Genomic DNA, 24,578 nt, shown 5'->3' with positions numbered 1-24,578 from the left:
AAATCTAGGATCATGCATCCCTAGTCTTTAGTCAAAAACTGGAATACAACCAATTTTATGCTTTTCAGATCTTGTTCATGTTTAGTTTTTACGTCAAAGAGGAGTTTCATTAACTATGCTGTGTAATTTTTATTGCATTATATTGTAAAATTGTTTTGATTTGTCCACTAAGTCAAGTGTGGACAGAATATAAGAAACCCTTCTTTAACCCCAGAGTGAGTCAACATGTCTTACAAGGTGCTAACAGATATGTTTCACAAACAGGACTGACTGCAGAGCTTTAATATTGTAGATTGTTTATAGCCTAACTTTAGCATTTTACCTCTGGCGATTGCATTTATTAATTTATTATTATTTTATTTTTACAGGGAAGGTGCACATAAAAAAAAAACATTGCTATAAATGTGCCAGTGTTAGCCAAAGGCTATTTTTATAACAGTTGTCCTTGGGCCAGGTGTTAAGACAGCCACTAAAGCACAAAGACGTAAAAGCATGTAAACAATTAAAAGCATGGATCAAAACATGAATGTAAAAATAAGCCAAATGGTTAGAATAATACATAAACACTTGAAGAAGACAATTCTACTTGACAGAACATAAACTAACAGACACAGTATGTACAAGATATAAAAATAAGGAGGAAAAGAACAATTATGCACAAGATATAAGCACTAGCAAAAAAGCAGTTATAGTCAACAAGACATAAGTATTTGCAGACAGGACAAAGTAATGTACAACAAGACAGAAGCACTTGCGCCTTAAAAATGCTAAAAGTGGTGTTCATTTGTGAAGACCATCATGCTGAACAAAACTATAAGTATCATAATCTAAGCTTATTTTCTGCATTAATCAAAATCCAATGAAATCAGGGTGGCCTCAAAAAAAAACCTGTCATCCCTGCAGCACTCTGTTTATTTACAGGAAGTCTACCTGTCTTTCATTGGAGAGCTGGCGAGCGATTTGCGCGATAAATGAAAATCTTATAATTAGTATTGTTGTGTACAAATTGCCAAACTGTCACAGAAGTGCAGTTTCGTCCCTTGTGTTACAAATTAATATGGAAATGACATTTTAATTATAGCATTTCCAAAAAGATTTTCTCGACGTCATGTTACAAAGTGCTTTCTTTAGCACAATAGATGACAGTTGGCACCTTCTGGAACATTGTTTTTTTTTTCATTTTGAAAACATGCAGCCCTTGTTAGACTTGGCATCCTCCTACTGCACATACACACAAACACACACACTCTTTTCGAGCTCATCCCTCTTTGTAAATGGTCCCTGTCCTCTGTGTCCTCGCAGGAAATCTAACTGGATTGCAGACAGGATGAAGAAGCTAATCAAACCCCGGGGAGTAGGAAAAGAGGGACGTGCCCTCTTCACCGCCGCAGGCAGCGTGGAAAACCTGGCCGACAGCACTGAATTTACATCAGACGCGCACACACCTCACCCTGGTGAGACCACACAGACACACCGCCCAGCACACTACGTCTCTTTATTTCACACAAACACCAGCAGACTGGTTTTCACAAAGATATGCTCACATGCTCACCCCATCAAGCGAGGCTACAGGCATGCATACAAATCATCTCATGACTACCAAGTGTGGTCGGCATTGATACCACTCTCTTCTCCTTAGATCTCTCCCTGTAGAGTGCCAAGACTTACTGAGACCGGCTTTCTCTGCTAACCACATGTTGAAAGGAAAAGATTCGCAAGGCTTCATCCTCTTTTTATGCACCTTGACTGTGGAATGCATTTTACTGGCTGAAAGAGGAAAAAAGATCTCTCTGCAGACATTTTCAAAGCCAAGATTTAAGCCTAAACCCACATTTATGATTTTTTTTCCCTCTATTTGTGACTTACTGTTATTGTCCCATTTAATTTTATTTTTCCTGGCATTGTGTTTTCTATTATCTGCCTTTAAACCCTGCTTTCTTAAACTATGTGTCAGGACCAACACTGGGAGGCCTGGCTCTTTCTCTTCCTCAACAAGAGAACTGGTGTTTTTTATTGAGCCTTTTTCCCAGAGAGAGAGACTTGATATCTCAGCTGCACTCCAATACCCTTTTTTCACCAAAATTAGCTTGTGTATGCAGGTTTTTAAATGCAGAAAAACCCATTTAAAATAGGCAATGAACTGCTTTCTCATGGCCACGGCTATGCAGCAGATGAATATGCTTTTCTGTTTGTTTTTTTATTTAGCATGTCATGCTTGATGTCACGGACAGGCCAAGATAAAACAAGTAAACAGTAGAAAGCAGTATGGAGGCCAGTGAAAATGTTACGGTGGTTAGTTCTTTATTATATCTGTTACTCATTCAGACTCTTTAAAACCCTGTGCAAACTAAATTTTCAACAATGTTCGAGCGCTGCTTGGGTGTAGATAGAGGGTTTTTTTTTTTTTTTTTTAAATGTGCAATACAAGTGGTCAGGAAGAAGAAACATATGACAGCACAAGACAATGGGGGGGGCACTAGACCAAAAACAGAGACGACAAATAAACAAAAAAACAACAAGAAAAAACCTAAAAAAAACAAAAAACCCAACAAGAAAATAAACCAAAAGCAACACCATCAAAGGTAGGAGAAGTAATGTGTGACTCAAATTTTGTGGTTCTAATTCCATTAGGTGTGTGTGTGTGTGCGTGTGTGAAAGTGCCCATGTTGGTGACGTAGAGGGGAGATAACGAAAAAAGAAGAGAGAGACAGAAAAGAGCAGAAAATAAAAAAGAAAAGAAGAGAGAAGAAAAGAAAAAGAAAAAGGAAAAAAAGAACTACATTGTCTTTCGGGCAGGAAACTTCTGGTTGGGCCCCAGTGACGGGACACAGAGAGGTGACGACGACAGGTTACGGGGCAGGGCTGGTGTGACAGATAGAGGGTTTTTGTGGCGGCCCTTCATTTCATTGTGTCAGCAAAGAGGCTAGAATATATTATATTTCCATCACTGCCAGTTGAAGAGTCATTTGTCAGAGTGAATGCTGATTGTAACCTTTTGATTAAATACAAAAGCCAGATATTGGTGGGTGTTAGTGGAACTAACAGAAAATGTCTTCCGGATGAATTTGACTTTACGTATTTTAAAGATGGTGCATGTAGCAAACACTGAATATATGTTAAAAAAATAAATAAAATCCCAGTTAAATTGCTGTTAATAAATTAGATGTATTTTAAAAAGAGATTGTCTCGGCCAGTCAAGACATTTTCCACAAACTCCCCTCCTTCCTCTCTTCTGTGTCTGAGGTGACATTTTCCACAACACAAACATTTAACCCTGAAACTAATCCACTTTGCTGCAGGTTAACTTGACCTTAACTGCTGGTCTCAGCTCAGCTACAGCTGGTGTTATACCTCTCTGGACAGACTGAGACATGGCGAGTTCTGCCACAGCAATTCTTCATCTAATTAAACAAAGTCAGAATGTATGAATAATTTAAATTATTTGAATTTGATATAATCTGCTGTTAAATAAGTTAGGATTGCCTTTTTGAATATAAAGGTCAAGCTTCTCCCCATGTTAAGCTCTTTAGTTAACTGTGGTTTTAAATGTTCTGGAAAAATGTATTTTATTATTTAGGTGTTTTAATATACTTGAATTACAGTTTGAGCACACTCATAATGAATTTACTAACTGTGTTGTCGACCCATTTTAAATATCATTTTTATCATTTTTGAACATATGGATTATAATTGTCATTTGAAATGCCTTATTGTATAAAAAGAAGACAGTTGTGAAGGTGAGGTTGCTACATTTCAAATAGATCTGTACAGTGTAGAGCTGCATGACTATGGCCAACATTATATTATTTGATCAATATTGAGGTCTCGATTATTCTTTGTTTTTAGGGACAAAATAGTTTTGTTATGCCGTCACAACAGAGCTCAGCTTTCACTTCCTGTACAAATCTTTGCATCAAAATAAGACTGGTTCTTATTCACAGTGAATTTTCTTGAAAGCACAAAATATAAAAATAATATAATACCCAAACAGTTTACCCAAAATTAAATCAACAGAGCACTGCTTTCACTTACACATTGTTTCGGGAATTATAATTACTGTTTGATGCATCCCACAAGGAATTGCAGTTTTCCAAATGCATGGATAAATATAAACACATTTGCTTAACTAAACTAAATGAGTGTACTTTACAAAGCATGTGCTTGTAATTGTTTATATACTGCTTATAATTGTTAAAAAGGGGCTTTGAAAAAACAGGTGAAGTACTTACTTTACAGAGCTTTTCTACTTCAGCAGAACAAAGTGCTTCACAGTGCTTCTCACTGACACATTCACAAACTGACGGTTAGCAAAGATGCATGACCGTTAAGAGAAATTTTTGGGGGTTGAATGTTATTAATGACAGATCAGTTCCACCACCATAATTCCTTAAGTTATTTTTGCAGCTGCCATTGTCAGAGTCCCAAAGATGCATTTGCATTGGAATAAAAGTTATGGACCTTCTGAACTGTGCAGTAAATGTCTCACATGGTAGGACACAGTGAAAGACAAATGTTGAAAACCAGCATGCTGTGGGCGTTGTACATTGATTTACTAGTGTCAAGAGAGTTGCACGGATATCCATACTATCATGAAATTCATATAAACAAGGGAATTAAGTAGTAATAAACTTGAATTCATCTTGTTTCAGACCCCCGCAGTGCTCCAGTCTCTCCTTCTCCCATGAGAAAAGCTCCATCCCAGGCAGAGCTTGACATCTCAGCTCCTGGGACTCCGGCCATGCGCTCCGGCTCCGGGGGCCGTCGTAAACTGGGATCCCGTCACGGCTGGGGGCTCGGGTTGGCCAAAGGAGGCTCTGGAGTCTCCCAATCCTTCAGTCCTGGTGATCACAAAACACCGCCCCGCCTGCGGCTGCGCTCCAACCCGCACACCCCCACTGTCCTCTGGGAGGGACAGAGAGGCGAAACAAACACACCCCAGGCAGCAGACGCACCGTTGAGCAGTCAGGAGAGTGTCGAGGAGGATGAAGGCAGAGGTGAGGTGGAGAAAGTGAAATGAGGAGGATGTGTGTCTGTGTCTGTACAAAAATGTCCATCCTAACAAGTCATTTTATCTGTTTTTTTTAATGAAAACTGCAAAACAAGTGAGAATATGAAAAATGTAGATTATTAAAAATTTATAAATAAATGACTTGTTCAGATGGATCGTTTTAAAAGTGGTTGTGTGTGTATGCCATGTGCTCAGCATGGTGAAAGGTCTTAGGGTAACACATTTAATGTCAAGCTAAATGGAAATTAGACTGTAAATTGAAATTGCCCAGAGTAGCAATAATATCTGCACTCAGAATACAGCTAATTTTCTTTTTAATTAAACATGCATGTGCCTATTAGATGTGATCTTCTCTTCCTTTTCAGATAATCAACAATCCAGTAATGACACCGCAAAAACCTGAGACAGAAGTCGACTCTCAATTAAAAAAAGAGAAAACAACAACTTTTTTTTATTATGTGCTCCTGGCAAACTGTCTTGCCAGTTTTTGATGGATGACTTCTTTAAATATGAGATCTTCCTAGTATTTTTGAATACATGAATGAATAAATCCTTTTGACAATGATTCCCAGTTGTGAAGGAATAAATCGCCTATTTCCTGGGCCAGAGGTGTGGACTCAAGTCACATGACTTGGACTTTAAAGCGGACTTGATTCACAAATTCGGTCATTTTAAGGCCGTGACACACCAAGCCAATGATCGGCTGTCGGCCCACGTTGGCCCTTGTCGACTGTCTTTTTTTCTGCTGATACAGCATGTTGAATCGGCCATGGAGCCCATCTGTGAATGAAATCTCTCTGATTGCCCATTAAGCTCAGCCACGAGAAGAGAAATGGAGGTGACATTAATCACTCACTCCTAACAAAGGGCTAAAATTAGGAGGGAGTGATTGAAACAAACTTGTTGTATGAGTTAAGATTGTTTTTCTTTAACCATTGAGCTCTGAACAGAAACATTTCCTGATGGTTTGTGTTGTTGTACACTAGCCAACAGTATATATGCTCTTTTCTTTCAACATTGGGTTGTGACGTTAATGTGCTAACAAGCGTAAAGATGCAGTTCCAGTTTCCTATTTTGAATGACTATTAGCGCCGACCACTGTCTGCTGGTGTGAAGGGGTATTTCCTCTCGCAGTCTCACACAGGCACAGAAAGTATGTGCTTGTTGGCTGTCGGTTTGCTGTGCTCTTGTGCAACTTTTTGGCCAAGACACGGCAGCGTGAGGGCAACTTAGCGAGGGGCTTTCATTGCCGCTAGTTCTGTGATGATGACTTGGTGTGTCACAGCCTTTAGACTCGACAAAATCAAAAAAGACTTGACTAACTAAACATAGATTTTTAATCAATAACTTGCGTCTTTTGACTTGAAAATACTTGATACCAAAGATAAAGAAGGTTGACTGTTGTTTTTGCTATTTTACAATATTTACATTTAAATTATTATTACAGAAACACACAAATTTCATTCTGTTGTAGTATTGGTTAATACCAGAGCCACAGGAAGTGTGCCGAGCTTTAAAGCCAATGTTGGTAACGACCAAACAGTGTAACTGCAGCGTCATGTGATGCCCTGCAGCCCAAAAAGACTTTTTTCCCCTTGACTTACATGGCGAATGAGGCATCTATAAATCAGTGGCTACATTTGTTTAAGCATCACAACCCCTGTAAAATGACTTGCTTCACTATTGGGATTTGTCTATTTGGTCCAATAACATCTTGAAAATCGAAACTAGCCACAAAAAGAAATCATTTAAGTTAGTGTAGCGTTAAACCGGAAGTTAGACGAAATCTCTAGTGTGCCTCCCTATAATGAGAAGATCCTGACTGATGTTTTTTCTATATTATTAACCTTTCACTTTATTTTGTTGGTTTTCGAGCTTCATACTCTACAAACACTGTGTAAATTGCTGAGACCCAGACAGCAGCTCTGCAGTGTGTATGGGATCAGTCAAATACAGATGCTTAGCGAAGACATCAAGAATATCAAAGTAGGGAGACCATATAGCAAATGTTACATCTGTGTAGTTCAGAGGTGTTAGAAATACCCAAGTGGAGCTGATCTGGTACAAGTAAAAGCCCTCATATGCAAATTTTCACTTAAGCATTAAAGTTGAGCGCTCAAAGTGCTTCATCTCGTCTTCCACAAACCTTTATAGGATTAACTAAAAATGTTCCGTGTTCCTGCTGTTCCCTCTGATCGCCTCTTCTCTAAGTTGGCTCACTCAAAGTCAAAAAAGTACCACTTTTAAGAGCTGATCACATATTTTGTAAGATATGCTTCAAGGTAAAAAGGAGAAGCTGTTACTCATAAAATGTTGAATATTAGCGCTGAGACAAGGTGAACTGAAAGCATAAAGATCACTGGAATTGACACTCGTAATAAAAAATGTGTTTAAGATTAAGTAAAGAAAAAATGATTAAGTTATCTGTGGTCCAGCTTGAGGCACTGCTCTGAGGGTTGGATTTATGCAGGAAGCAAAATAAATACATAAATCTAACGGTAAATCTCCTTGTAACCCCCAGATCTGATCCGTGCACAGCGGGATAAACACGGAGAAACCCCGCCATCTGGCTCACATATGGCTCAAAATCCCATTTCATTTTAGGGTTCCTGTGTAAATCCAGTCATTGATCTAATAGCAAATGATCTGCACTAGTGCTTTAATGAGAATCCTCTTTAACTCCTTTCACCGTCGTACCAAATGGTGTCAGTGTAGAGCCGGCCAGGCCTCTGCCAACGGACGGACAGACAGACAGATGCAGAGGAGGGAATTAGCATGCCGTTTTACAAATGAACAGACCTGAGAGTTCATTGTGAAGCTTAAAGGGCCCTCGTTTAGGACAGGCAGCTTCAAAACAGCTCCAGCCTCCCAGATTAGGATAAAGATACGTCAGCATTTCCGGTATTGGCGATGTTTTCGAGTGTGTGTGAGTGCCAAAGACAACACTACGGATAATGGCAGGCCAGATCTCGTTCTCTCGAGCCAGCTCTCCCCCAAACGCACATCCTGAATTATGATTTGCAAATGACAAATGGGTCGCTAATACAATTCATGAATTATGTAGTTGTCATGGTGACATTAATCAAAAAGCAGGCCCCTTCTCTCGGCTCCGAACATTGTGTTTGTGGAATTGAGATGCATGACGGGGGCTGCACACACCGAGCCGCCTGAGTAAGCGCAGGGCAAAGCGATAGCAAGATATTGGTTCTGCCAGTCACTCAGAGGCTTATTATGAGTGCAATGCAACAATCACACGCTTTCAGGCACACAGACAGACAGTGCCCACCGACAAAAAGTGAAGGGTAAGGCTTTAAATTCTCGACGGGGGAGCCTTGTGGTTATGCACGCAGCGAGAGCGCTCAGGTTGTTTTTTTGTCATTTCTAAAACTGTGTGCACTATCAAGAAATTCTTTAAGACGGGCACTTCAAAAGGAGGATGAATAAAAAACAGGATATGTTTGCAATTTGACCCTTGTTTATTCAGCAGGATCTCTCACTAAAATGAACCAGTATAATTTTTTTTTAAAGGCAGGCTTTGTCCCTGAAAGCATAAAAAAACAGCACAGTGCAAAATCAGTCACAAAAAGCCTTAGAGGGAAAAAAAGTAGTGAGAGAGAAGTCTTGGCACAAAATGAGTGATTAAGTGGCACCCGTGATTCCCAAAGGGATGAATGATGGATGGTTGCCTCAGTTGACATCACGGTGGGATCTCAGGAGTCTGCTCAGCTGCTTAATTATTGAGCACCTAAGGGGTGTAACACTATCAGCAAACATCACTTTTTCAACCCTCCTTTTCAATGTTTGGGCTTCCTCCTATTGTAAAGTCCTCCTCTCGCTCCGAAGATTTCCATCTTTTTTTCCTTTTTCAGAGAACGTCTCTGTTTCTTTTTTCTAAACTGGAAGACTTTCCCCACCCCTGAAGCCCACGAATATCTTTCTTCATCTCACCCGCCACCCGTTTACCTACAGCCCTTGCCTGAGCTATCAAATTTTAATGACTGTCTTTCTAAAGAGCCTTCAGCGACTAAAAACCTCAATTAAACCACTTGGTCCGCTAACTGAACCGGCTAGGCATCCTAAATACTAAGAGGCGCGTTAGATTTTTGTTTAGTCCTGGCGCTTGCTTCTGAGATGAATCTGTGCAACTATCAACTGAATCCAAATCAAGCTGTTTTCTGACTCTTCTGCGGCTCGTTTCTGCAGTCCGGCTGATTAAGAATCAGTGCACACTACCCAAACTTCACTTTGGGTTAATAAAAAGTTGTAATTCATAGATTGTTGTTAGGCATTTTCTCCCTGCAGAGGCGCCCGGTTGGGCAGGCACCGAGACAAGAGAGCAGTGAGGTGATCTTTGATCGAGAAGTGGTGGTGTAATTCAATTAATTATATTTTGCTCCAGGCAGCAGAAGTCAGGGAGGGGATCATTGAGAGGGAACACAATACAACTAGGTGAAAAAATAACAAGTAAGTGGAGTGTGTGCGCACACCGGCTGACCCTGCAACCTCGTCTCCTCACAAAACTGTCAAAATCTCCATGCTTTCACCGGGCTTTTACTCAATGAGGTTATCCCAAATGTGAGTCTGTTCATCTATAAGTCCCCTCCCTCTGCCTCCATCCAGCCCTCCATCCTTACCCCACATCCCCACATCCCCCCTCTCTCCTATTTCATCATCCTCCTCTCTCTCTCTTGGTTCAGGATCACTCTTCCTCTCCTAACAGTTTGTCCCTGCTGCTCCCCTCCCTCCCTCCTCCCGTATGCACTCCCTTTCTCTCCCGTAGTGTATTAAGGGGCTTTGACGCTCTCAGTAAAAGCTGATTTATTCTCTTGGTGGTATCGATCGGTTTCTGCATTAAAGATTATAATTCATTACCCTGGCCCCTTTTAATACATTAAACACTCAAAATAAAAATAAAATCCCCCACCCACCCACCCCCAAAGACTCCCCGTGTCCCGAGGGTGTGGGAAAACACTTGTCGAGACATCCAGCCTGTCGTCCTGGGCCCCAGAGCTCCACCTGCGCGTGAATGTGTGTGTCACTGACTCATACATCCAGATACTCATTGGAAAACACTCCTCCCTTCATGCACACACTCATGCACTCAAGAAAAATTTAGATTATAGCTTCTGAAATGGTGGCTAGCGGACCAATGGTGGCCCTCAGAAACATTTTATGCAGCCCTTTAAAGTGGCATGAAATACAAGCATTTGATTTTAAACATTCCCCCTACAATTAAAAATCTTCACATAGCTGACAGTTAATGCCCTTTTCTGTTACTGCAACAAACTGTGCCCTGCTAAAAAAGCGATAGTACAGTATGGATGACTTCACTAAAATAGAGCAGCAGAGTGTAGTATGTAGTAAATATTTAAATATAGTGTCTCATTAAAATGTCAGAGGATAGTCATTTCAACTAAAAGTGTATTAAAAAGTAAAATACAAAATGAGTCTTAGTAAGCCTTTAATTTGTCAAACATTTTTGAAAAAGGTTCTTTGTATGAAATATCATAAACACTTTCAAAAAACAAACCCAAAGCCACTGAATAGTATTTCATAAAAGTAAAAAAAAATCTATAGTATTGTATGGCATAAAAGTTTAAAAAAAAAAAAAAAGTCAATGTATAGTATGTCACGAAAAAAAAAACAGAAAACGTAATGGTATAACATGTCAAAAAAGTCATTAAAAATACCTAGTAATAAAAGTTTACAAAAATGTCTGAGTTAGCTCTGCCTAAAGAAGGTCATAAAATGATCAAAACATAGTCTGTCATCCAAAAAAGCATAAAAAGTCATAATACAATAAGTTGTAACAAATAGCATTAAAAGTAGTAGTAAGATATGTTGTCCAAAATATTAGACAAAAGTCAAAGTATAGTATGTATAGAAAATTCATGCTACAGTTTGTACTCATGAGAAGTATTAAAAGTCATGGTGCATCATGTCATCTAGCAAAAAAAAGTCATGGTAGAGATTGTTGTCCAAAATATCCTAAAAAAGTCACACAATACCATGTCATCCAAAATAGCATTAAAAGTAGTATAGTATGTCATCCGAAATATGAAAAAGTCATTGTAAAGTATGTTGTCTAAAATAGCATAAAAAGTGATGCTATAGCATGATCTCCAAAAAGGAACAAAAAATGTGTTACAGCATGTGTTACAATAGCAAAATAGCCGTATATCAGTATGCTGTCAAAAATAGTATTAAAACGTTGTAGTATTGAAAAGTATGTTGTCCAAAATCTATTATATGATCAAAAAAGTCAAACTACACTAAGTCGTCGTTAAAAAAATCTGAGTATAGCATGTTGTTCAAAATAGCAAATGAAAAATTCATAGTACTGTATGTCATCAACTTTGGTACAAAAAGTCATGGTGTAGTAAATAGTCCAAAAATACAATATAAAAAGGTGATAATATAGCATGATGTCAAAATACAATTTAACAGTAGTATTGGATGTGGTCCAGTTTTGTTTTTTAAAAAAGTCACACTATTCATGTCATCAAAAATGCACTGAAAAAGTCATACTATAGCGTATCATCTGAATTAACACAGAAAAATCATATTAAAGTAAGTGTTCAAAAATGCAATGAAAAAAGTCACAGAATGCTATGTTGTCTAAAACAAAATGAAAAAGTAAAACGATAGCACGTCGTCCAAAATAGCACAAAAAAGTCAGAGTGAACCTTGTCGTCCAAAGTAGCACAAAATGTCATACAACAGTATGATGTCCAAAATAGCATAAAAAAGTCATTGTATAGCATGTCATCCAAAATAGCACAAGAAAGTCATGCCATAGTATGTCATCCACATTAGAAAAAAAGATCATACTACAGTGTGTCGTCCAAAAGATCACAAAAAAATTCTAAATAATATATGTCATCCAAAATGGCACAAAGAAGTCATACTGTAGTGTGTCGTTCAAAATAGCATAAAAAAAGTCATACCACAGTATGCCCTTCAAAGTAGCACAACAAGGTTGTACCATAGTATGTTGTCTAAAATAGCACAAAAAAGTTATAGGTTACTACTGTATGTCGTACAACCTAACAAAAAAATAAAATGATAGTATATTGTCCAAATTAGCACAGAAAACTCCACAATAGTATGTTGGCCATAATAGCACAAAAAGGTCATAGTGTACTATGTCATCCAAAATAGCAAAAAAAGTTGTGGTATGTTGTCCAAAAAAACCACAGAAAGTACTATAGTATGTTGTACAAAATAACAAAAAAGAAGTCATAGTATAGTATTTTGTCCAAAACAGCACAAAAGAAGTCGTAGGAAAGGTTGGCGTCGAATATAGCATTAAAAAGTCATAGTATAGTATGACAACAAAAATCTTGCAAAAAAAAAAGTCATTGTATAGCATGTCGTACAAAATAGCATAAAAACGTCATACTTATATGTATGTATATATACTTATATACATACTTACTTGTATGTATGTATACTATACTATGGCATTTTTGGCCATTTTTCTGACATGCTTAATTATGAAGTTTTGGTACTTTTTGGGCCTCTATTCCTACTTTGTACACTATGACGCATCTCTACAAGCTATAATATGTGGTTTTCAGCCATTTTTACGACGGGTCAAAATTTGACATTTTTTGACATACTATACTATGGCGTTTTTGGCCATTTTTTATATGTGAAATTATGAAGTTTTTGGACTTTTTTGGAGTCTATAACCACTTTGTACACTACAACGCTTCTCTACAAACCATAATATGTGGTTTTCAGCCATTTTAATGATGGGTCAAAATTAGACATTTTTAGACATACTATACTATGGCATTTTTGATCATATTTTTGACATGCTAAATTATGGAGTTTTGGTACTTTTTGGGCCTCAATTCCCACTTTGTACACTATGACGCTTCTCTACAAGCCATAATATGTAGTTTTCAGCCATTTTTACGATGGGTCAAAATTACACACACACACTCACATACTTTACAATGGCGTTTTTGGCCATTTCTTTGACATGCTAAATTATCTTTATTAACTATTAAATATTAGCTATTTTTTACACATGCGGAACTATAAATTTTTTCGACTTTTTTGGCCCCTATTTCCACTTTTCACACTATGATGCATCTCCACAAGCTATACTATGTTGTTTACAGTCATTTTTATGACATTTTCATATGTTCACAAAACAGCTTACAGCTTGTTAAGACACGTCATAGTATACAAAGTGGAAAAAGTGGAATTCAGCATGTATTCAGCAGTATGTCAAAAAATGTCAAAGTTTGACATGTGCAAAAAATGGCTAAAAACAATGTATTCTAGCTTGTAGAGATGTATCATAGTATACACAGTGGAAAAATGGCCTGAAACACCATAGTATAGTATGTGCAAAAATGTCAAATTTTGACCCGTCTTAAAAATGGCTGAAAACCACATATTATAGTTTGTAGAGATGCGTCATTGTGTACAAAGTGGGACTAAAAGCCAAAAAAATCTCAAAACTTCATAATTTAGCACGTAAAAAAAGGGCCAAAAACGCCATAGTATAGTATGTCGAAAAATGTCAAATTTTGACGTGTCGTTAAAATGGCTGAAACCCACATATTATGGCTCGTAGAGACGCATCATAGTGTACAAAGTGGGAATAGAGGCCCAAAAAGTCCCAAAACTTCATAATTTAGCATGTCAAAAAATGGCCACAAATGCCATAGTATAGTATGTCGAAAATGGAATATTTTGACCCGTCTTAAGAATGGCTGAAAACCACATATTATAGCTTGTAGAGACGCGTCATAGTGTACAAAGTAGGAATGGAGGCCCAAAAAGTCTCAAAACTTCATAATTTAGCATGTCAAAAAAATGGCCACAAATGCCATAGTATAGTATGTCGAAAAATTTAAAATTTTGACCCGTCGTAAAAATGGCTGAAAACCACATATTAAAGCTTGGAGAGATGCGTCATTGTGTACAAAGTAGGAATAGACGCCCAAAGAGTCTCAAAACTTCATAATATGGCATGTCAAAAAAATGGCCAAAAACGCCATAGTATAGTATGTCGAAAATGTCAAATTTTGACCCGTCTTAAAAATGGCTGAAAACCACATATTATGGCTTGTAGAGACACATCATAGGGTACAAAGTAGGAATAGAGGCCCAAAAAGTGTCAAAACTTCAGAATTTAGCATGTCAAAAAAATGGCCACAAACGCCATAGTATAGCATGTCGAAAAATGGCAAATTTTGACCTGTCATAAAAATGGCTGAAAACCACATATTATGGCTTGTAGAGAGGCGTCATAGTGTACAAAGTGGGAATAGAGGCCCCAAAAGTCCCAAAACTTTGAAATTTAGCATGTCAAAAAAATGGCAAAAAACGCCACAGTATAGTATGTCGAAAAATGTCAAATTTTGACCTTTTATAAAAATGGCTGAAAACCACACATTATAGCTTGTAGAGAGGTGTCATAGTGTACAAAGTGGGAATAGAGGCCCAAAAAGTCCCAAAACTTCATAATTTAGCATGTCAAAAAAATGGCCACAAACGCCATAGTATAGTATGTCGAAAAATGTCATATTTTGACCCGTCCTAAAAATTGCTGAAAACCAGATATTATGGCTCGTAGAGACGCGTCATAGTGTACAAAGTAGGAATAGAGGCCCAAAAAGTCTCAAAACTTCATAATTTAGCATGTCAAAAAAATGGCCAAAAACGCCATAGCATAGTATGTCGAAAATGTCAGATTTTGACCCGTCTTAAGAATGGCTGAAAACCACATATTATGGTTTGTAGAGAGGCGTCATAGTGTATAAAGTAGGAATAGAGGCCCAAAAAGTTTGAAAACTTCAAAATTTAGCATGTCAAAAAAATGGCCACAAATGCCATAGTATAGTATGTCGAAAAATGTCAAATTTTGATCTGTTATAAAATTGGCTGAAACCCACATATAATAGCTTGTAGAGACGCGTCATAGTGTACAAAGTGGGAATAGAGGCCCCAAAAGTCTCAAAACTTCATAATTTAGCATGTCAAAAAAATGGCCACAAACGCCATAGTATAGTATGTCGAAAAATGGCATATTTTGACCCGTCTTAAAAATGGCTGAAAACCACATATTATGGCTTGTAGAGGCGCGTCATAGTGTACAAAGTAGGAAAAGAGGTCCAAAAAGTGTTAAAACTTCATAATTTAGCATGTCAAAAAAATGGCCACAAACGCCATAATATAGCATGTCGAAAAATGTCAAATTTTGACCTTTTATAAAAATGGCTGAAACCCACATATTATAGCTTGTAGAGACGCATCATTGCGTACAAAGTAGGAATAGATGCCCAAAAAGTGTCAAAACTTCATAATTTAGCATGTCAAAAAAAATGGCCACAAACGCCATAGTATAGCATGTCGAAAATGTCAAATTTTGACCCGTCTTAAGAATGGCTGAAAACCACATATTATGGTTTGTAGAGAGGCGTCATAGTGTACAAAGTGGGAATAGAGGCCCAAAAAGTCCCAAAACTTCATAATTTAGCATGTCAAAAAAATGGCCAGAAACACCATAGTATAGTATGTCGAAAAATGTCAAATTTTGACCTTTTATGAAAATGGCTGAAACCCACATATTATAGCTTGTAGAGACGCGTCATTGTGTACAAAGTGGTAATAGAGGCCCAAAAAGTCTCAAAACTTCATAGTTTAGCATGTCAAAAAAATGGCCAAAAACGCCATAGTATAGTATGTCGAAAAATGTCAAATTTTGACCCGTCTTAAAAATGGCTGAAAACCACATATTATGGCTCGTAGAGACGCGTCATAGTGTACAAAGTGGGAATAGAGTCCAAAAAAGGTCAAAAACTACATAATTTAGCATGTCAAAAAAATGGCCAAAAACGCCATAGTATAGTATGTCGAAAAATGTCAAATTTTGACCCGTCATAAAACTGGCTGAAAACCACGCATTATAGCTTGTAGAGATGCGTTATAGTGCACAGAGTGGGAATAGAGGCCCAAAAAGTGTCAAAACTTCAGAATTTAGCATGTCAAAAAAATGGCCAAAAACGCCATAGTATAGTATGTCGAAAAATGTCAAATTTTGACCTTTTATAAAAATGGCTGAAAACCACACATTATAGCTTGTAGAGACGCATCATAGGGTACAAAGTGGGAATAGAGGCCCAAAAAGTACCAAAACTTCATAATTTAGCATGTCAAAAAAATGGCCAAAAACGCCATAGTATAGTATGACGAAAAATGTAAGATTTTGACCCGTCATAAAAATGGGGGAAACCCACATATTATGGCTCGTAGAGACGCGTCACAGTGTACAAAGTGGGAATGGAGGCCCAAAAAGTCCCAAAACTTCATAATTTAGCATGTCAAAAAAAATGGCCAAAAACGCCATAGTATAGTATGTCGAAAAATTTCATATTTTGACCTGGCGTAAAAATGGCTGAAACCCACATATTATGGATTGTAGAGACGCGTCATAGTGTACAAAGTGGGAATAGAGGCCCATAAAGTCCCAAAACTTCATAATTTAGCATGTCAAAAAAAATGGCCACAAATGCCATAGTATAGTATGTCGAAAAATGGCATATTTTGACCCGTCGTAAAAATGGGGGAAACCCACATATTATAGCTTGTAGAGATGCGTCATTGTGTACAAAGTGGGAATAGAGGCCCAAAAAGTCCCAAAACTTCATAATTTAGCATGTCAAAAAAATGGCCAAAAACGCCATAGTATAGTATGTCGAAAAATGGCATATTTTGACCCGTCTTAAAAATGGCTGAAAACCACATATTATAGCTTGTAGAGATGCGTCATTGTGTACAAAGTGGAAATAGAGGCCCATAAAGTCCCAAAACTTCATAATTTAGCATGTCAAAAAAAATGGCCACAAATGCCATAGTATAGTATGTCGAAAAATGGCATATTCTCACCCGTCGTAAAAATGGCTGAAAACTACATATTATAGCTTGTAGAGATGCGTCATAGTGTACAAAGTAGGAAAAGAGGTCCAAAAAGTGTGAAAACTTCATAATTTAGCATGTCAAAAAAATGGCCAAAAACGCCATAGTATAGTATGTCGAAAAATGGCATATTTTGACCCGTCTTAAAAATGGCTGAAACCCACATATTATAGCTTGTAGAGATGCGTCATAGTGTACAAAGTGGGAATAGAGGCCCAAAAAGTCTCAAAACTTCATAATTTAGCATGTCAAAAAAATGGCCACAAACGCCATAGTATAGTATGTCGAAAATGTCAAATTTTGACCCGTCTTAAGAATGGCTGAAAACCACATATTATGGTTTGTAGAGAGGCTTCATAGTGTACAAAGTGGGAATAGAGGCCCAAAAAGTCCCAAAACTTCATAATTTAGCATGTCAAAAAAATGGCCAAAAACGCCATAGTATAGTATGTCGAAAAATGTAAGATTTTGACCCGTCGTAAAAATGGGGGAAACCCACATATTATAGCTTGTAGAGATGCGTCATAGTGTACAAAGTGGGAATAGAGGCCCAAAAAGTCTCAAAAGTTCATAATTTAGCATGTCAAAAAAAATGGCCACAAATGCCATAGTATAGTATGTCGAAAAATGGCATATTCTCACCCGTCGTAAAAATGGCTGAAAACCACATATTATGGCTTGTAGAGAGGCTTCATAGTGTACAAAGTGGGAATAGAGGCCCAAAAAGTCCCAAAACTTCATAATTTAGCATGTCAAAAAAATGGCCAAAAACGCCATAGTATAGTATGTCGAAAAATTTCATATTTTGACCCGTCGTAAAAATGGGGGAAACCCACATATTATAGCTTGTAGAGATGCGTCATTGTGTACAAAGTGGGAATAGAGGCCCAAAAAGTCCCAAAACTTCATAATTTAGCATGTCAAAAAAATGGCCAAAAACGCCATAGTATAGTATGTCGAAAAATGTAAGGATTTACCCGTCGTAAAAATAGCTGAAACCCACATATTATGGCTTGTAGAGATGCTTCATAGTGTACAAAGTGGAAATAGAGGCCCAAAAAGTCTCAAAACTTCATAATTTAGCATGTCAAAAAAAATGGCCACAAACGCCATAGTATAGTATGTCGAAAAATGTCAAATTTTGATCTGTTATAAAATTGGCTGAAACCCACATATTATAGCTTGTAGAGATGCGTCATTGTGTACAAAGTGGGAATAGAGGCCCAAAAAGTCCCAAAACTTCATAATTTAGCATGTCAAAAAAATGGCCAAAAACGCCATAGTATAGTATGTCGAAAAATGGCATATTTTGACCCGTCTTAAAAATGGCTGAAATCCACATATTATAGCTTGTAGAGATGCGTCATAGTGTACAAAGTAGGAATAGAGGCCCCAAAAGTCTCAAAACTTCATAATTTAGCATGTCAAAAAAATGGCCACAAACGCCATAGTATAGTATGTCGACAATGGCATATTTTGACCCGTCGTAAAAATGGCTGAAAACCACATATTATGGCTTGTAGAGAGGCGTCATAGTGTACAAAGTGGGAATAGAGGCCCAAAAAGTCCCAAAACTTCATAATTTAGCATGTCAAAAAAATGGCCAAAAACGCCATAGTATAGTATGTCGAAAAATGGCATATTTTGACCCGTCTTAAAAATGGCTGAAAACCACATATTATAGCTTGTAGAGATGCGTCATTGTGTACAAAGTGGGAATAGAGGCCCAAAAAGTCTCAAAACTTCATAATTTAGCATGTCAAAAAAATGGCCACAAACGCCATAGTATAGTATGTCGAAAAATGGCATATTTTGACCCGTCTTAAAAATGGCTGAAAACCACATATTATAGCTTGTAGAGATGTGTCATAGTGTACAAAGTAGGAATAGAGGCCCAAAAAGTCTCAAAACTTCATAATTTAGCATGTCAAAAAAATGGCCAAAAACGCCATAGCATAGTATGTCGAAAAATGGCATATTTTGACCCGTCTTAAAAATGGCTGAAATCCACATATTATAGCTTGTAGAGATGCGTCATAGTGTACAAAGTAGGAATAGAGGCCCCAAAAGTCTCAAAACTTCATAATTTAGCATGTCAAAAAAATGGCCAAAAACGCCATAGTATAGCATGTCGAAAAATGTAAGATTTTGACCCGTCGTAAAAATGGGGGAAACCCACATATTATAGCTTGTAGAGATGCGTCATTGTGTACAAAGTGGGAATAGAGGCCCAAAAAGTCCCAAAACTTCATAATTTAGCATGTCAAAAAATTGGCTAAAAACGCCATAGTATAGTATGTCGAAAAATTTCATATTTTGACCCGTCGTAAAAATGGGGGAAACCCACATATTATAGCTTGTAGAGATTCGTCATAGTGTACAAAGTGGGAATAGAGGCCCAAAAAGTCTCAAAACTTCATAATTTAGCATGTCAAAAAAATGGCCACAAACGCCATAGTATAGTATGTCGAAAATGTCAAATTTTGACCCGTCTTAAGAATGGCTGAAAACCACATATTATGGTTTGTAGAGAGGCTTCATAGTGTACAAAGTGGGAATAGAGGCCCAAAAAGTCCCAAAACTTCATAATTTAGCATGTCAAAAAAATGGCCAAAAGCGCCAGAGTATAGTATGTCGAAAAATGTAAGATTTTGACCTGTCAGAAAAATGGGGAAACCCACATATTATAGCTTGTAGAGATGCGTCATTGTGTACAAAGTGGGAATAGAGGCCCAAAAAGTCTCAAAACTTCATAATTTAGCATGTCAAAAAAATGGCCAAAAACGCCATAGTATAGTATGTCGAAAAATGGCATATTTTGCACCGTCTTAAAAATGGCTGAAAACCACATATTATAGCTTGTAGAGATGCGTCATAGTGTACAAAGTAGGAATAGAGGCCCAAAAAGTCCCAAAACTTCATAATTTAGCATGTCAAAAAAATGGCCACAAACGCCATAGTATAGTATGTCGAAAATGTCAAATTTTGACCCGTCTTAAGAATGGCTGAAAACCACATATTATGGCTAGTAGAGAGGCGTCATAGTGTACAAAGTGGGAATAGAGGCCCAAAAAGTCTCAAAACTTCATAATTTAGCATGTCAAAAATGGCCAAAAACGCCATAGTATAGTATGTCGAAAATGTCAAATTTTGACCCGTCTTAAGAATGGCTGAAAACCACATATTATGGCTAGTAGAGAGGCGTCATAGTGTACAAAGTGGGAATAGAGGCCCAAAAAGTCTCAAAACTTCATAATTTAGCATGTCAAAAAAATGGCCACAAACGCCATAGTATAGTATGTCGAAAATGTCAAATTTTGACCCGTCTTAAGAATGGCTGAAAACCACATATTATGGTTTGTAGAGAGGCTTCATAGTGTACAAAGTGGGAATAGAGGCCCAAAAAGTCCCAAAACTTCATAATTTAGCATGTCAAAAAAATGGCCAAAAACGCCATAGTATAGTATGTCGAAAAATGTAAGATTTTGACCCGTCGTAAAAATGGGGGAAACCCACATATTATAGCTTGTAGAGATGCGTCATTGTGTACAAAGTGGGAATAGAGGCCCAAAAAGTCTCAAAACTTCATAATTTAGCATGTCAAAAAAATGGCCACAAACGCCATAGTATAGTATGTCGACAATGGCATATTTTGACCCGTCAGAAAATGGCTGAAAACCACATATTATGGCTTGTAGAGAGGCGTCATAGTGTACAAAGTGGGAATAGAGGCCCAAAAAGTCTCAAAACTTCATAATTTAGCATGTCAAAAAAATGGCCAAAAACGCCATAGCATAGTATGTCGAAAAATGGCATATTTTGACCCGTCTTAAAAATGGCTGAAATCCACATATTATAGCTTGTAGAGATGCGTCATAGTGTACAAAGTAGGAATAGAGGCCCCAAAAGTCTCAAAACTTCATAATTTAGCATGTCAAAAAAATGGCCAAAAACGCCATGGTATAGTATGTCGAAAAATGTAAGATTTTGACCTGTCAGAAAATGGGGAAACCCACATATTATAGCTTGTAGAGATGCGTCATTGTGTACAAAGTGGGAATAGAGGCCCAAAAGTCCCAAAACTTCATAATTTAGCATGTCAAAAATTGGCTAAAACGCATATAGTATAGTATGTCGAAAAATTTCATATTTTGACCCGTCGTAAAAATGGGGGAAACCCACATATTATAGCTTGTAGAGATTCGTCATAGTGTACAAAGTGGGAATAGAGGCCCAAAAAGTCTCAAAACTTCATAATTTAGCATGTCAAAAAATGGCCACAAACGCCATAGTATAGTATGTCGAAAATGTCAAATTTTGACCCGTCTTAAGAATGGCTGAAAACCACATATTATGGTTTGTAGAGAGGCTTCATAGTGTACAAAGTGGGAATAGAGGCCCAAAAAGTCCCAAAACTTCATAATTTAGCATGTCAAAAAAATGGCCAAAAACGCCATAGTATAGTATGTCGAAAATGTAAGATTTTGACCTGTCAGAAAATGGGAAACCCACATATTATAGCTTGTAGAGATGCGTCATTGTGTACAAAGTGGGAATAGAGGCCCAAAAAGTCTCAAAACTTCATAATTTAGCATGTCAAAAATGGCCAAAACGCCATAGTATAGTATGTCGAAAAATGGCATATTTTGCACCGTCTTAAAATGGCTGAAAACCACATATTATGGCTTGTAGAGAGGCGTCATAGTGTACAAAGTGGGAATAGAGCCCAAAAAGTCCCAAAACTTCATAATTTAGCATGTCAAAAAAATGGCCACAAACGCCATAGTATAGTATGTCGAAAATGTCAAATTTTGACCCGTCTTAAGAATGGCTGAAAACCACATATTATGGTTTGTAGAGAGGCGTCATAGTGTACAAAGTGGGAATAGAGGCCCAAAAGTCTCAAAACTTCATAATTTAGCATGTCAAAAAATGGCCAAAAACGCCATAGTATAGTATGTCGAAAATGTCAAATTTTGACCCGTCTTAAGAATGGCTGAAAACCACATATTATGGCTAGTAGAGAGGCGTCATAGTGTACAAAGTGGGAATAGAGGCCCAAAAAGTCTCAAAACTTCATAATTTAGCATGTCAAAAATGGCCACAAACGCCATAGTATAGTATGTCGAAAATGTCAAATTTTGACCCGTCTTAAGAATGGCTGAAAACCGCATATTATGGTTTGTAGAGAGGCTTCATAGTGTACAAAGTGGGAATAGAGGCCCAAAAAGTCCCAAAACTTCATAATTTAGCATGTCAAAAAAATGGCCAAAAGCGCCATAGTATAGTATGTCGAAAAATGTAAGATTTTGACCCGTCGTAAAAATGGCTGAAAACCACATATTATAGCTTGTAGAGATGCGTCATTGTGTACAAAGTGGGAATAGAGGCCCAAAAAGTCTCAAAACTTCATAATTTAGCATGTCAAAAAAATGGCCACAAACGCCATAGTATAGTATGTCGAAAATGGCATATTTTGACCTGTCAGAAAATGGCTGAAAACTACATATTATAGCTTGTAGAGACACATCATAGTGTACAAAGTGGGAATAGAGGCCCATAAAGTCCCAAAACTTCATAATTTAGCATTTAAAAAAAAATGGCCAAAAACGCCATAGTATAGTATGTCAAAAAATGTCATATTTTGCACCGTCTTAAAAATGGCTGAAAACCACATATTATAGCTTGTAGAGATGCGTCATAGTGTACAAAGTAGGAATAGAGGCCCAAAAAGTCCCAAAACTTCATAATTTAGCATGTCAAAAAATGGCCACAAACGCCATAGTATAGTATGTCGAAAATGTCAAATTTTGACCCGTCTTAAGAATGGCTGAAAACCACATATTATGGCTAGTAGAGAGGCGTCATAGTGTACAAAGTGGGAATAGAGGCCCAAAAAGTCTCAAAACTTCATAATTTAGCATGTCAAAAAAATGGCCAAAAACGCCATAGTATAGTATGTCGAAAATGTCAAATTTTGACCCGTCTTAAGAATGGCTAAAAACCACATATTATGGCTAGTAGAGAGGCGTCATAGTGTACAAAGTGGGAATAGAGGCCCAAAAATTCTCAAAACTTCATAATTTAGCATGTCAAAAAAATGGCCACAAACGCCATAGTATAGTATGTCGAAAATGTCAAATTTTGACCCGTCTTAAGAATGGCTGAAAACCGCATATTATGGTTTGTAGAGAGGCTTCATAGTGTACAAAGTGGGAATAGAGGCCCAAAAAGTACCAAAACTTCAGAATTTAGCATGTCAAAAAAATGGCCAAAAGCGCCATAGTATAGTATGTCGAAAAATGTAAGATTTTGACCCGTCGTAAAAATGGGGGAAAACCCACATATTATAGCTTGTAGAGATGCGTCATTGTGTACAAAGTGGGAATAGAGGCCCAAAAAGTCTCAAAACTTCATAATTTAGCATGTCAAAAAAATGGCCACAAACGCCATAGTATAGTATGTCGACAATGGCATATTTTGACCCGTCGTAAAAATGGCTGAAAACCACATATTATGGCTTGTAGAGAGGCGTCATAGTGTACAAAGTGGGAATAGAGGCCCAAAAAGTCCCAAAACTTCATAATTTAGCATGTCAAAAAAATGGCCACAAACGCCATAGTATAGTATGTCGACAATGGCATATTTTGACCCGTCGTAAAAATGGCTGAAAACCACATATTATGGCTTGTAGAGAGGCGTCATAGTGTACAAAGTGGGAATAGAGGCCCAAAAAGTCCCAAAACTTCATAATTTAGCATGTCAAAAAAATGGCCAAAAACGCCATAGTATAGTATGTCGAAAAATGGCATATTTTGACCCGTCTTAAAAATGGCTGAAAACCACATATTATAGCATGTAGAGATGCGTCATAGTGTACAAAGTAGGAATAGAGGCCCAAAAAGTCCCAAAACTTCATAATTTAGCATGTCAACAAAAATGGCCACAAACGCCATAGTATAGTATGTCGAAAATGTCAAATTTTGACCCGTCTTAAGAATGGCTGAAAACCACATATTATGGTTTGTAGAGAGGCTTCATAGTGTACAAAGTGGGAATAGAGGCCCAAAAAGTCCCAAAACTTCATAATTTAGCATGTCAAAAAAATGGCCAAAAACGCCATAGTATAGTATGTCGAAAAATGTAAGATTTTGACCCGTCGTAAAAATGGGGGAAACCCACATATTATAGCTTGTAGAGATGCGTCATTGTGTACAAAGTGGGAATAGAGGCCCAAAAAGTCTCAAAACTTCATAATTTAGCATGTCAAAAAAATGGCCAAAAACGCCATAGTATAGTATGTCGAAAAATGGCATATTTTGCACCGTCTTAAAAATGGCTGAAAACCACATATTATAGCTTGTAGAGATGCGTCATAGTGTACAAAGTAGGAATAGAGGCCCAAAAAGTCCCAAAACTTCATAATTTAGCATGTCAAAAAAATGGCCACAAACGCCATAGTATAGTATGTCGAAAATGTCAAATTTTGACCCGTCTTAAGAATGGCTGAAAACCACATATTATGGCTAGTAGAGAGGCGTCATAGTGTACAAAGTGGGAATAGAGGCCCAAAAAGTCTCAAAACTTCATAATTTAGCATGTCAAAAAAATGGCCAAAAACGCAATAGTA

The 24,578-nt window shown here is 37.5% G+C and overlaps 1 protein-coding gene across 3 annotated transcripts in view; it reads left to right on the top strand.

Moving 5' to 3' along the window:
• Positions 1 to 24,578, top strand: part of ccdc88b (coiled-coil and HOOK domain protein 88B) — an 89,562-nt gene that overhangs the window by 58,941 nt on the left and 6,043 nt on the right. For 2 of the 3 annotated variants that reach the window (XM_088080996.1, XM_088080997.1), the window contains 2 exons: positions 1,303 to 1,454; positions 4,650 to 4,994. In XM_088080996.1, coding sequence (XP_087937122.1) covers positions 1,303 to 1,454; positions 4,650 to 4,994 — 497 coding nt within the window. Of the gene's footprint in view, positions 1 to 1,302; positions 1,455 to 4,649; positions 4,995 to 5,373; positions 5,574 to 24,578 lie in introns of those variants that run through there. The other variant, XM_042492797.2, reaches the window with a different exon arrangement.

This window comes from Plectropomus leopardus, chromosome 8 (assembly GCF_026936395.1).
Source record: "Plectropomus leopardus strain MGB_pleo_1.0 chromosome 8, ASM2693639v1, whole genome shotgun sequence".
NCBI lineage: Eukaryota > Metazoa > Chordata > Actinopteri > Perciformes > Serranidae > Plectropomus > Plectropomus leopardus.
Note: the sequence above shows the minus strand (reverse complement) of the source record. Positions and strands in the feature narration are given on the sequence as shown.